Source organism: Anabrus simplex, chromosome 3 (assembly GCF_040414725.1).
Source record: "Anabrus simplex isolate iqAnaSimp1 chromosome 3, ASM4041472v1, whole genome shotgun sequence".
NCBI lineage: Eukaryota > Metazoa > Arthropoda > Insecta > Orthoptera > Tettigoniidae > Anabrus > Anabrus simplex.
The window spans coordinates 244,578,817-244,593,230 of NC_090267.1; the positions used below are offsets into that span (position 1 = coordinate 244,578,817).

The 14,414-nt window shown below is 38.9% G+C and overlaps 1 protein-coding gene across 1 annotated transcript in view; it reads right to left on the minus strand.

The window, feature by feature from the left end:
* Positions 1 to 1,157: 1,157 nt before the first annotated feature.
* LOC137498902 (trypsin-1-like) overlaps positions 1,158 to 14,414 on the minus strand; it is a 63,192-nt gene continuing 49,935 nt past the window's right edge. Inside the window, exons 6-7 of the mRNA XM_068226648.1 lie at positions 13,653 to 13,799; positions 1,158 to 1,366 (exon numbers count right to left, since the gene is read on the minus strand). Of these exons, the coding sequence (XP_068082749.1) occupies positions 1,220 to 1,366; positions 13,653 to 13,799 (294 nt within the window). The 3' untranslated portion in view covers positions 1,158 to 1,219. The remainder of the gene's footprint in view (positions 1,367 to 13,652; positions 13,800 to 14,414) is intronic.

A 14,414-nucleotide genomic window follows, 5' to 3' on the forward strand; every position in this document is an offset into this window, starting at 1 on the left:
TTCAGTTCTTCCAGTTCATATGTGATTGCACTCTTTAATTCCATGAAGTCATAGGTGAACGAGACAACGAACTCCGGTGGTAGGTTGGCTGCACTGGTTACCCTGGTAGGGGTAGCCTGCTGTAGCCGCACTTCGAAATCTTTGAAAGTAAATTTGAAAGCAGCCATTCGGTGTGCAATAGAGTTCTTTTTTTTTTTTTTTTTTTTTTTTGGGCGGCGTTTTGCAGATATGAATTACGACACTATTATAAGTTACTTAGACAATGTCCTGGTCGCACTCGCGGGCTAAGTATGGAATGAACTCTGGGATTTCTGCAGGACAAACCGAGAGCACTCACTACGCACTGCTGGTTCTAGGCGCCATGTTGTGGTAGAGGTGGAGGTGTTATGTAGCTCCTAGCCGTAATTATCCTATAATTTTACAAGCATTCAACCATTGTTTCTTCTAGCTTTTTATACTTGCAGTTGGCTTTTAGGTGACTCGGTTGGCAGAGTTGGAGACTAATCTGTGAATCCCGCTCGTGGTTCTCTCCTTCGTTGATCTGCTTTTCTCCGTTGTCGGTGGTATAGGTCTGGCGCGCTTTCATTTGTTCGCATACTCGCCCTTGTTTTAATACGTGCATGAGATATTCAATAAATTACGCTGACGATACCACGCAGATGTGGTACGGTACAATATTGGGTGCCATGTAGGAAAAGAATAGGTAAGTGTACATCATATATTGTTCTGTGATCACCTTCAAACGCATTTTTAAAGTATAGATCAGTCTCATAATTTCACCACCTAACGTTATTTAAGCCAGCCTGGAGTCTTGAACCCATTCCGGGGATTTATCAGCCTATTGCGTCTCAGCCTGACTGTGCAAAGCTATCAACTGCAACTTGGCGAATGCCAGTTTCCTTGACGAAAGGAATATTATGGAATCAATTCTTCGCGATCGGCTTTCGTTCTTAGGTACTTTTGTTAGAAAAAGGAAATCCACACCTTGCTATACGGTACTTTAAATTATAGTTACACTAACAGAAGAACTTGGTCTCTGCACTGACAAACGTTATAGCAGAGCTAGCCAGAGTTGTTCAGTTCACTTAAATTGAATGTGAAATTCTGACAGCTGTATTATTTTAGGAATTAGGAAGGTGGTAAAAAATCCAGACAAGTTTAATTCCCATAACCACAATTATATTTGCAACCTCAATATACCTTTCACGTTACATTGTTTTCAGATACCAGTTCTCTGCGTTATCCAATCTCTGAAGTAAGCCACGTTTGTGAACACAGTCGGTCTAAGGGTCCTTTTGCAAGATCCACCAAACGAGGTAACGCCAACCACCACATCATCAAGGAACAAAGGACCACCGGAATCTCCCTGAAAGGAAAATATTAACAGTACAGTATACTACTCCAATATCTTCATTGCACGGAGTCTAAATCACATACTCTACCCTTATTCTCATTCTAGTGCGTGGTGTTGTTTGGATTGATTTGAGAATCGTGATAATGCCAACAAGAAAAAAATGCGGCATAGGATGGACAACTGCTCGAAATGCCAAGCGAATTTAATTAAAACTCAACACCAGCATGTTTATAAACTGTGGTTTGTTGAGAGTATTGTTGTTGTTGTATGCTTCTTGCAGGTACTCACCTGTCACTATACGCACACTCTCTGTTACACAATGGGTCGTAGTAGTTTCTTAGTCTCTACAACTGAGGTATACTAACGAACTCAGCATTATGCAGAAGATGTTGATTCTCTACGCCACATCCTCCCAGATATTCCTCTGTCTTGCGGAACACATTTGAATTATCCCTTGGCACTGCATCCAAGTGCTATCCAAGTGCTATATTTCTCAGAGCCCAATGAGTCTACTCTACATTAGCAAGTTCATGAAGGACAACAACAAACTGAAATATAGATGATCAAGAAGCCTGAAAATAATGGGGTATGGCCTTGGGAGGGGGGGGGGGGGCGGGGTGCAGGTCTTTCAATTTGACGCCGTATAGGCGATCAGCACGTCTGTGAGGATGGGGCCCTACCTATGATGAATTCTAATGTTGAAGACGGCACACACATCCTCAGCCCTGAGCCATTGGAATTAGCCAATTAAGGTTAAAATCCCCGACCCGGCAAGGAATCGAACCTGGGACCTTCTGGACCGAACGCCAGCCACGCTAATCATTTAGCCATAGAGCCGGCTATCAAGAAGCCTAAGAAATGAGGATTCCATTTTGTCATCTACCCACCTTACTTCTCTTTATACACTGTGCATAAATTTTGAAGAGTTGCAGAGACAACAGGATAGAAAATAGGCATCCAAAACTGATGCGCCTATACACATGGAAGCCCTTATAGTTCATCGTGAACTCTGATCGTAATAGGTAGAAACTACTACAGACGTTTCTGTAACGCGCTGTCGGAATCTTTTTTATTCTCTTGTAGTTTGAAGTGCATATTCTTTAAGAGCCTGTATTACATTCGTAATTTGTTCTTGTTTCCTGTAAAATGTTCGTGTGGGTCACGCTACGGATGTCTTAAGTGTAGAAGAACTTTGCTTGTGACAAAGCAGTTGTTCTTCCAGTCCTTTGCGAATCTCTTTTCTCAGTGGATGATAGGGAAGCATACATCGAACGTACCCCATGCTTGTTGTAAGTAGCAACTAAAAGGGGTGACTGGCTACTTACTCTGAGCGTTAGAGTGTGAATTGGGAAAAGGGAGGTTCTAGTTCAGACTGATATTGCTTCACGTTCATTCCTCAATTTTACCTTTACCCTCTCACTTTATTTATCAAGCCTCAGCCTCCTAGGACCCAAATGGCGTTGAGTTTACGACGCCAAGGAAGTTTTTCTCTTTCAAACCGTGGTTTTCACATTTCATTTTCCGCTGCCTTCACACTTTAAGTGACCGGTCTTCCTATTATTTGTATTTGATTAGGGTATGTGGTGATTAGTGTCTGGTTGTACTTTCCCTTAAAATATTTATTACCATCCTCAAATAAGACCGTACTGTTGTTGGTGGTTCAAGGAATTGGATACCACTCTGTTCTTTATACCACAAAAAACATTTAAGATCACCACTATAATCACAGCCAAGAAACAAACATTACATGGCCCTGATTCTCCACTGTGTATTTGGACAGCAGAACTCAGTCTCCTGTAGGCCTACTACGACTCTCACTGCTCAACGAGCACTTCATGGTCATGAAAGTCCTACAATGATTGGTTTTCTTAATCTCGTAACAATATTAACTTCTCGTTATTTATTTGTTTGTAAACACTAATTTCAATTGGTCTATGTCTACAATTAGAATGAACTAGTATTGGATATTAAATTTTCATACTAGAAACTACATCAGCTTTCACAAAATGTTAGATCTGGTCCTAATGACACAAGGGTTAAGCTCTCCCTAAGGCATGCAACTTTAAAGAAGTGGTAGTTCAAGAACTAAGTATGCAATGGATAAGCTCTCTGTAGGATTAACAGCTTTTACAACATGTAAGAACTGGTCCTAATGGTACATTGGATAAGCTCTCACTAAGACATGCAGCTTTAATGATATGGAAAGTCTAGAAATAATGTTGCACTGGATAAGCTCTCTGTAGGATTAACAGCTTTTACAAAATGTAAGATCTGCCCCTAATGATTCACTGGATTAGCTCTCCCTAAGACATGCAGTTTTAATTAAATGGAAGTTCTAGACCAAGTTATGCACTGGATAAGCTCCCCCTAAGAACTGCAGCTTTAATGAAATGGAAGTTCTGGATCGCGCATGCAATGGATAAGCTCTCTGTAGGACTGACAGCTTCCACAAAATGAAACCTCTGGCCCTAATGATACAATGGATAAGCTCTGCCGAAGACATGCAGCTTTAATAAAATGGAAGTTCTAGACCTAAGGATACATTGCATAAGCTCTCTCCTAGTAGGACTAACAGCTTTTACAAAATGTAACATCTGGTCCTAATGATACACTGGATAATATCTCCCTAAGAAATGCAGCTTTAATTAAATGGCAGTTGTAGACTTAATTATGCACTGCATAAGCTTTCTGTAGGACTAGCAGATTTTACAAAATGTAAGATCTGGTCCGAATGATACACCGGATAAGTTCTCCCTGAGACATGCAGCTTTAATGAAATGGAAGTTCTAGAACTAATTTTGCACTGGATAACCTCTCTTAGGACAAAGAGCTTTAACAAAATGTAATATATGGTCATAATTATACAATGAATAAGCTCTCCCTAAGACATGCAACTTTAATGAAATGGTAGTTCTAGACCTAATTATGCACTCGATAAACTCTCTGTTGGAATAACAGGTTTTACAAAAAATGTAAGATCTGTTCCTAATGGTACACTGGATAAGCCCTCCCTAAGACATGCACTTTTAATTAAATGGATGTTCTAGACCTAATGGTACACTGGATAACCTCTCTCTAAGACATGCAGATTTCATGAAATGGAAGTTCTGGACCTACATATGCAATGGATAAGCTCTATCTAGGACTAACAGATTTTACAAAATGAAAGGTCTGGTTCTAATGATACACAGGATAATCTCTGCCCAAGACATCAGCTTTAATGAAATGGAAATTCTAGAACTAAGAATACATTCCATAAGCTCTATGTTAGTAGCACTTACAGCATATACAAAATGTAAGATCTGGTCCTAACGATACACTGGATAAGGTCTCTCTAAGACATGCAACTTTAATTAAATGGAAATTGTAGACTTAATGATACACTGCATAAGCTCTGTGTAGGACTAATAGCTTTTACAAAATGAAAGCTCTGGTCTTAATGATGGACTGGATAAGCTCTGCCTAATGCATGCAGCTTTAATGAAATGGAAGTTCTGACCTAAGGATACATTGTATAAGCTCTCTCTTAGTAGGACTTACAGCTTTTAAAAATGTAAGATCTAGTCCTAATTATGCACTGGATAAGCTCCCCCTATGTCATGCAAATTTAATGAAATGGACGTTCTAGACCTACTTATGCAATGGATAAGCTCTCTGTAGGACTAAGAGATTTTACAAAAAAAGGTCTGGTCCTAATGATACAGTGGATAATCTCTGCCCAAGACATGCAACTTTAGAGAAATGGAATTTATAGACCTAATTATCCACTCGATGAGCTCTCTGAAGGACTAACAGCTTTTACAAATTGTAAGGTCTGGTCCTAATGATACGCAGGACAAGCTCACCCTAAGACATTCAGCTTTAATGAAATGGAAGTTCTAGACCTAATTATGCACTGGATTAGCTCTCCATAAGACCTGCAGCCTTAATGAAATGGAAGTTCTAGACCTAAGGATACATAGCAAAAGCTCTCTGTTATTAGGACTGACAGCTTTTACAAGACGTAAGATCTGGCCCAATGATACATTGGATAAGCTCGCCATAAGACAACAGCTTTAATTAAATGGAAGTTCTAGACCTAATTATGCACTGGAAAAGCTCTCTGTATGAGTAACACCTTTCACAAAATGTTAGAACCGGTCCTAATGATACAAGGGTTAAGCTCTCCCTAAGGCATGCAGCTTTAAAGAAACGGTAGTTCTAGACGTAAGTATGCACAGGATAAGCTCTCTGTAGGACTAACAGCTTTTACAACATGTAAGATCTGGTCCCAGTGGTGCATTGGATAAGCTCTCCCTAAGACATTAAATTTTAATTAAATGGAAGTTCTAGACCAAGTTACGCACTGGATGAGTTCCCCCAAGACCTGCAGCTTTAATAAAATGGAAGTTATGGAACTACGCATGCAATGGATAAGCTCCATGTAGGACTGACAGCTTCCTCAAAATGAAATCTCCGGTCCTAATGATACAACGGATAAGCTCGGCCGAGGACATGCAGCTTTAATCAAATGGAAGTTCTAGACCTAAGGATACACTGCATAAACTCTCTCCGAGTAGGACTAACAGCTTTTACACAATGTAAAATCTGGTCCTAATGATACACTGGATAATCTCTCCCTAAGACATGCAGCTTTAATGAAATGGAAGTTGTAGACACTGCATAAGCTCTCTCCGAGTAGGACTAACATCTTTTACAAAATGTAATATCTGGTCCTAATGATACACTGGATGAGATCTCAGTAAGAAATGCAGCTTTAATGAAGTGGAAGTTCTAGACCTACTTATGCAATGGATAAGCTCTGTGTAGGACTAACAGATTTTACAAAATTAAAGGTCTGGTCCTAATGATACACTGGATAAGCTCTCACTAAGGCATGCAGCTTTAATGAAATGGAAGTTCTAGAACTAATTTTGCACTGGATAAGCTCTCTTAGGACTAAGAGCTTTAACAAAATGTAATAACTGGTCTTAATTATACACTGGATAAGCTCTCCCTAAGATATGCAGCTTTAATGAAATGGAAGTTCTAGACCTAATTATGCACTCAATAAGCTCTCTGTATGAAAAAATGTAAAATCTGTTCCTAATGGTACACTGGATAAGCTATCGCTAAGTCATGCACTTTTAATTAAATGGAAGTTCTAGGCGTAATGATACACTGGATAACCTCTCCCTAAGACATGCAGATTTCATGAAATGGTAGTTGTAGACCTACATATGCAATGGATAAGCTCTCTGTAGGACTAACATATTATAAAAATTGAAAGGTCTGGTTCTAATGATACACTGGATAATCTCTGCCTAAGACATCAGCTTTACTGAAATGGAAATTCTAGAACTAAAAATACATTCCATAAGCTCTTTGTTATTATTACTTAGAGCTTTTACAAAATGTAAGATCTGGTCCTAACGATACACTGGATAAGGTCTCTCTAAGACATGCAGCTTTAATTAAATGGAAATTGTAGACCTAATGGTACACTGCATAACGTCTGTGCAGGACTAACAGCTTTTACAAACTGAAAGCTCTGATCTTAATGATACACTGGATACGTTCTGCCTAGGACATGCATCTTTAATGTAATGGAAGTTCTGACCTAGGATACATTCTATAAGCTCTCTCTTAGTAGGACTTACAGCTTTTAAAAATGTAAGACCTGGTCCTAAAGATGCACTGGATAAGCTCTCCCTAAGACATGCAGCTTTAATGAAATGGAAGTTCTAGACCTACTTATGCAATGGATAGGCTCTCTGTAGGACTAACATCCTTTTCATAATGTAAGATCTGGTTCTAATGATACACTGGTTAATGTCTCCCTAAGACATGCATCTTAAATTAAATGGAAGTTCTAGAACTAAAGTCTCTTAGGACTAACAGGTTCAACAAAATGTAAGACCCGGTCCTGATGACACACTGGATAATCTCTCCCTAAGACATGCAGCTTTAATGAAATGGAAGTTCTATACCTTATATGCACTGGATAAGCTCTCTGTAGGACTAACAACTTTTACAAATTCGAAAATCTGGTCCTAATGATACACTGGATAAGCTCTCCAGAAGACATGCAGCTTTAATGAAGTGGAAGTTCTAGACTTAATGACACACGGGATAAACTCTCACTAAGACATGCAGCTTTATTGCAATAGAAGTTCTAGACCTAATTGCTCTGTATAAGCCCTAGGTAGGACTGACCGCTTTTACAAAATGTAGCATCTGGTCTTAATGATGCACTGCATAAGATCCCCCAAAGACATGCAGTTTAAATGTAATGGAAGTTCTAGACCTACTTATGCAATGGACAAGCTCTCTGTAGGACTAAGAGATTTTACAAAATGAAAGGCGTGGTCCTAATGATACAGTGGATAATCTCCGCCTAAAATAAGCAGATTTAATGAAATGAAAGTTGTAGACTTAATTATGCACTGGATAAGCTCTCTGTAGGACTAACAGCTTTTACAAAATGTAAGATTTGGTCCTAATGAAAGACTGGATAAGCTCTCCCTAAGACATGCAGCTTTAATGAAATGGAAATTCTAGACCTACTTATGCAATGGATAGGCTCTCTGTAGGACTAACATCCTTTTCATAATGTAAGGTCTGGTTCTAATGATACACTGGTTAATGTCTCCCTAAGACATGCACCTTAAATTAAATGGAAGTTCTAGAACTAAAGTCTCTTAGGACTAACAGGTTCAACAAAATGTAAGACCCGGTCCTGATGACACACTGGATAATCTCTCCCTAAGACATGCAGCTTTAATGAAATGGAAGTTCTGTACCTTATATGCACTGGATAAGCTCTCTGTAGGACTAACAACTTTTACAAATTCGAAAATCTGGTCCTAATGATACACTGGATAAGCTCTCCAGAAGACATGCAGCTTTAATGAAGTGGAAGTTCTAGACTTAATGACACACGGGATAAACTCTCACTAAGACATGCAGCTTTATTGCAATAGAAGTTCTAGACCTAATTGCTCTGTATAAGCCCTAGGTAGGAATGACCGCTTTTACAAAATGTAGCATCTGGTCTTAATGATGCACTGCATAAGATCCCCCAAAGACATGCAGTTTAAATGTAATGGAAGTTCTAGACCTACTTATACAATGGACAAGCTCTCTGTAGGACTAAGAGATTTTACAAAACGAAAGGCGTGGTCCTAATGATACAGTGGATAATCTCCGCCTAAAATAAGCAGATTTAATGAAATGAAAGTTGTAGACTTAATTATGCACTGGATAAGCTCCCTGTAGGACTAACAGCTTTTACAAAATGTAAGATCTGGTCCTAATGAAACACTGGATAAGCTCTCCCTATGACATGCAGCTTTAATTAAATGGAAGTTGTAGACTTAATTATGCACGGGATAAGCTCTCTGTAGGACTAACAGCTTCTAAAAATGTAAGATCTGGTCCTAATGATACACTGGATAAGATCTCCCTAAGAAATGCAGCTTTAATGAAATGGAATTTCTAGACCTACTTATGCAATGGATAAGCTCTTTGTAGGACTAACAGATTTTACAAAATGAAAGGTCTGGTCCTAATGATACTCTGGATAAGTTCTCCCGAAGACATGCAGCTTTAATGAAATGGAAGTCCTAGAACTAATTTTGCACTGGAAAAGCTCTCTTAGGTCTAAGAGCATTTAAATTGTAATATCTGGTCTTAATTATACACTGGATAAGCTCTCCCTAAGACATGCAGCTTTAATGAAATGGAAATTCTAGACCTAAATATGCACTCGGTAATCTCTCTGTTTGAATAACAGCTTTTACAAAAATGTAAGATCTGTTCCTAATGGTACACTGGATAAGCTATCCCTAAGACATGCACATTTAGTTAAATGGAAGTTCTAGACCTAATGATACACTGGTTAACCTCTCCCTAAGACATGCAGATTTCATGAAATGGAAGTTCTAGACCTACATATGCAATGGAAAAGCTCCCTGTAGGACTAGCAGATTTTACAAAATGAAAGGTCTGGTTCAAATGATAAACAGGATAACCTCTGCCTAAGACATCAGCTTTAATTAAATGGAAATTCTAGAATTAAGAATACATTCCATAAGCTCTATGTTAGTAGGACTTACAGCTTTTACAAAATGTAAGATCTGGTCCTAACAATACACTGGATAAGGTATTTCTAAGACATGCAGATTTAAAGAAATGGAAATTGTAGACCTAATGATACACTCCTTACCTCTGCGTAGGACTAACTGCTTTTACAAAATGAAAGCTCTGGTCTTAATGATGCACTGGATAAGCTCTGCCTAAGACATGCAGCTTTAATCAAATGGAAGTTCTGACCTAAGGATACATTTTATAAGCTCTCTCTTAGTAGGACTTACAGCTTTTACAAAATGTAACATCTGGTCCTAAAGACACACTGGATAAGCTCTCCCTAAGAAATGCAGCTTTAATGAAATGGAAGTTCTAGACCTAATTATGCACTGGATAAGCTCTCTGTAGGACTAAAAGGTTTTACATTATTTAAGACCTGGTCCTAATGATGCACTGGATAATCTCTCCCTAAGGCATGCATCTTTAATTAAATGGAAGTTCTAGACCTAAGGTCTCCTAGGACTAACAGCTTTTACAAAATGTATATATGGTCTTAATGACACACTGGATAATCTCTCCCTAAGACTTGCAGCTTTAATGAAAAGGAAGTCGTAGACCTAATGATACACTGCATGAGCTCTCTGTAGGACTAACAGCTTTAAAAAAATGTAATATCTGGTCTTAATGATACACTGGATAAGCTCTCCCTGAGACTAGCAGCTTTAATGAAATGGAAATTCTAGACCTAATTATGCAATGGATAAGCTCTCTGTAGGACTAATAGCTTTTACAAAATGTAAGAACTGGTCCTAATGATACAATGGATAAGCTCTCCCTAAGACATCAGCTTTAATTAAATGGAAGTTCTAGACCCAATTATGCACTGGAGAAACTCTGCCTAAGACATGCAGCTTTAATGAAATGAAAGTTCTAGACCTAAGGATACATTCCATAAGCTCTCTCTTAGTAGGACTAACAGCTTTTACAAAATATAAGATCTGGCTCTAATGATACACTGGATAAGCTCTTCCTAAAACATGCAGCTTTAATGAAATGGAGGTTCTAGACCTAATTATGCACTGGATAATCTCTCTGTAGGTCTAACAGCTTTTACAAAATGTATGATCTGGTCCTAATGATACACTGGACAAGCTCTCCGTAAGACATGTAGCTTTAATTAAATTTATGTTCTAGGCCTAATTATGCACTGGATAAGCTCTCTGTAGGACTGACCCATTTTACAATATGTAACATCTGGTCCTAATGATACACTGGATGTGATCTCCCTAAAACATGCAGTTTTAATGAATTGGTAATTCTAGACCTATTTATGCAATGGATAAGCTCTCTGTATTACTGACCACTTTTACAAAATGTAACATCTGGTCCTATTGATACACTAGATAAGCCCTCCCTCAGACATGCAGCTGTAATGAAATGGAAGTTCTAGACCTAATTATGCGCTGGATAAGCTCTGTGTAGGACTGACCACTTTTACAAAATGTCACATCTGGTCCTAATGATTCACTGGATGAGCTCTCCCTAAGACATGCAGCTTTAATGAAATAAAAGTTCTAGACCTAATTATGCACTGGATAAGCTCTCTGTAGGACTAACCGCTTTTACAAAATGTAACATCTGGTCCTAATGATACACTGGATGCGCTCTCCTTAAGACATGCAGCTTTAATTAAATGGAATTCTAGACCTAATTTTGCACTGGATAAGCTCTCTGTAGGACTAACAGCTTTTACAAAATATGATATCTGGTCTTAATTATACACTGAATAAACTCTACCTAAGACCTGCAGCTTAATGAAATTAAATTCTAGACCTAATTATGCACTGGATAATCTCTCTGTTAGTAGGAATAATAGCTTTTACAAAATGTAAGGTCTGGTCCTAATGATACACTGGTTAAGCTCTCCCTAAGACATGCAGCTTTAATTAAAAGGAAGTTGTAGACCTAATGATACACTGCATAAGCTCTCTGTAGGACTAACAGCTTTTAAAAAATGTAATATATGATTTAATTATACACTGGATAAGCTTTCCCCAAGTCATGCAGCTTTAATGAAATGGAAGTTGTAGACCTAATGATACACTGCATAAGCTCTCTGTAGGACTAACAGCTTTTACAAAATGTAAGATCTGGTCCTAATGATGCACTGGATAAGCTCTCCCTAAGATATAAAACTTTAAATAAGTGGAACTTCTAAACCTAATTATGCCTTGGATAAACTCTTCAACGTTTACTTTTCCTTTTATTGTGACGTTCATTGATAATTTACGTACTTTTCTTACAGTTTGTTCTTCGTCGCGCCGATACAGCTATGTGTTATGGCGATGAAGTGATCGGAATGCAGTAGGTGGGGCGACAAAGCGATAGTGGCCTAAATTACGGTAGAGCTGCAGCATTTGCCTGGTGCGGAAATGGGAAACCGCTGAAAACCTCCTTCAGAGGTGCCTACAGTTTGGTTCGACCCCACTATCTCCCGAATGCAAGCTGCCAGCTGTACGAGTCAAACCACGCAGCCACTCGCTGCGTAATGAGCTATTTTTTGGTTTTAAAGATTTTGTTGTGTGTTTAATTTAAATATTTTATTTTAGGCTGCTTTTATTCACGTGGAACTTTGTTCTTGTGGCTGCCCAGATTAGGGCTATCGGTGATGTAACTGATACTTTGAAGTAGTAAAAATAATGCATGATAACTTTATGTATTTACACATCGTGCTATAGATATGATATATACACCATTCCAATTGTTATTGGAACTGTCACCAATCAGCCTATAGAACCCCAAAACTATGTATTCAGTACTGACCTCGGTCATTTTTTATGTTTTCTTTCACACCGCTTATGATCCTCATGCCTGTAGAGGCTGAAATTGGATATAAAATGCCTCCATAGTGTCACAGTTTATCTCAGTGACCTCGAAGGGTATGGATTAGAAATTAATATTGGTCGTTTCCGATTATTTTTACATGTCATTCCCTCCCAACGCAACCAGTAAGAGTCCTGGTTATGGACATTTCCCTTTTCACTCATTTTTTCCTCATCTCCATGCCGATGGTTGCTGAACTTGGTCTTAAATATCATCCAGAGTGTCACTATTCATCTCAATGACCCAGAAAACTATTGATTCAGCACTAATATATAGGTCGTTTTCGATTATTTTTACATGTCCCCACTCCTCTCCTAGGAGTGCTAGGTGTGACTTACTTTCACGGCATTCCTCTCCAGATAGTATAAGTCATGTGTGTACCAAGTCGAATTGAAACTGCAGGTTTTCCTTTAGTCGCCGTCATTTGTACTCGTTTAGCTTCGCCGAGACATTTACGTAAAGATATTGCTCCTTAACTGTATGCAACTCGTTAGGTACAGAATGTATCGCGGGTTAGGCTATGCCTCCGCCTGCAATTATTGGAGTGATCATTTTATGATTTGATTTTAGGATTACTCAAAGTGGACTGAATTTAGAGTCCTATCAATGCCTGACGATTCATTGGCAGATAATTCTGGAGGGAATAAAATAAAATTGAGCAAATAATTCCAGTAGAACGGACGGTCGGGCTGGACAAAACTGCTCTTTTAATATGTAGATTGTTACGGGACTCATTGTTATTCCTGCATTTTATTCATTCTCTTAAGTTTTGTTTAATAAACAATTGCGGAAGCCTTTCCAGAAAGACTCTTTGAGAGCTACAGTAGGTGCATCACCATCATGTTCGTCTGATACATTTACCTGTCATATATAATGTACTATTTCGTGTGGCTCTTTATAGCCGAATGCAGCCTTTGTAAGGCAGACCCTCCAATGAGGGTGGGCCGCATCTGCCTAAGATGTGGAGGATAGTGCTATGTGTGGTGTGTGATTTGCAGGGATGTTGGCGACAGCACAAACAGCCAGCCCCTGGGTCAATGGAATTAACCAGTGAAGGTTAAAATCCCCGACCCGGCCGTGAATCGAACCCGGGTCCTTCTGAACGGAAAGCCAGTACGATGACCATTCAGCTAACGAGTCGGACATTTGCCTGTGATGGACGTAATATCATTCGAAATTACAATGATAATGGCATGGACAACATACACGGAGATTTTTCCAGCCGATCGATCAGATACCGGAAACCCGTACGAAACTACTACTTCCATTGTATGGAGTCTTGTGATATCTTCGAAGTTTAGCTAGGCATACACTAGAAATGGTTATAAAGTGATATTTGAATACTTACTCTACAGGTGTGCCTTCCTTGTTGTGGATCTACGGCGCACACGTTTCTTCTGTCAATGGACTTTCTTGGGTCGTAACTCTTCTTACATTGCTTTGTGTTCATGATGACCATGTTAGCCTTCTTTAGATAGTCCGTAGTGGTATACTCCTGGAACAGAGAATTTCTACCATGGCTACAATAATCTTACCAATTGAGATACTCGTGCAGTGAGGTTTGCACAGCTGTGAGCATGCATTCGGGAAATAGTGGGTTCGAATCTTACCGTTGACAGCCCTGAAGATGGTTTCTCATTTTCATACTAGGAAGATGTTGGGGCTGTTTCTTAATTAAGGCCACAAGTGATACCTTACCTTACCCATCCTTCCATCGCTGAAGAGTTTCGATGTATTAGCGCGCCGTTAAACAAGTAGCAATAATAATAATAATAATTTTGTTATTACATATAATATCAGGTCATGACGGTGCTAGAAACAAGATAAGTAAATATTAACGCAGGAAACTAAATATTCCTTGGTATCACTTTAAAGTCACACCAATTCAGACAGGATTCTTGGACACCATGTGTAAGGAAAAGACTCGAACGGGAAAGAAAACGACCGAAGACCAGTCCTATCATTTTCTTAGTTTGAAAAAGGTGAAACAATGGGAAACAATTTTCAAGGCTGCCAAAAATGGTGACAGAACCCTCCAACATTCGAATGAGAGCTAGCAGCTACACGTACCGATCCTAACAGCCAACTCGCTGGGTGGAATTCGTACGAA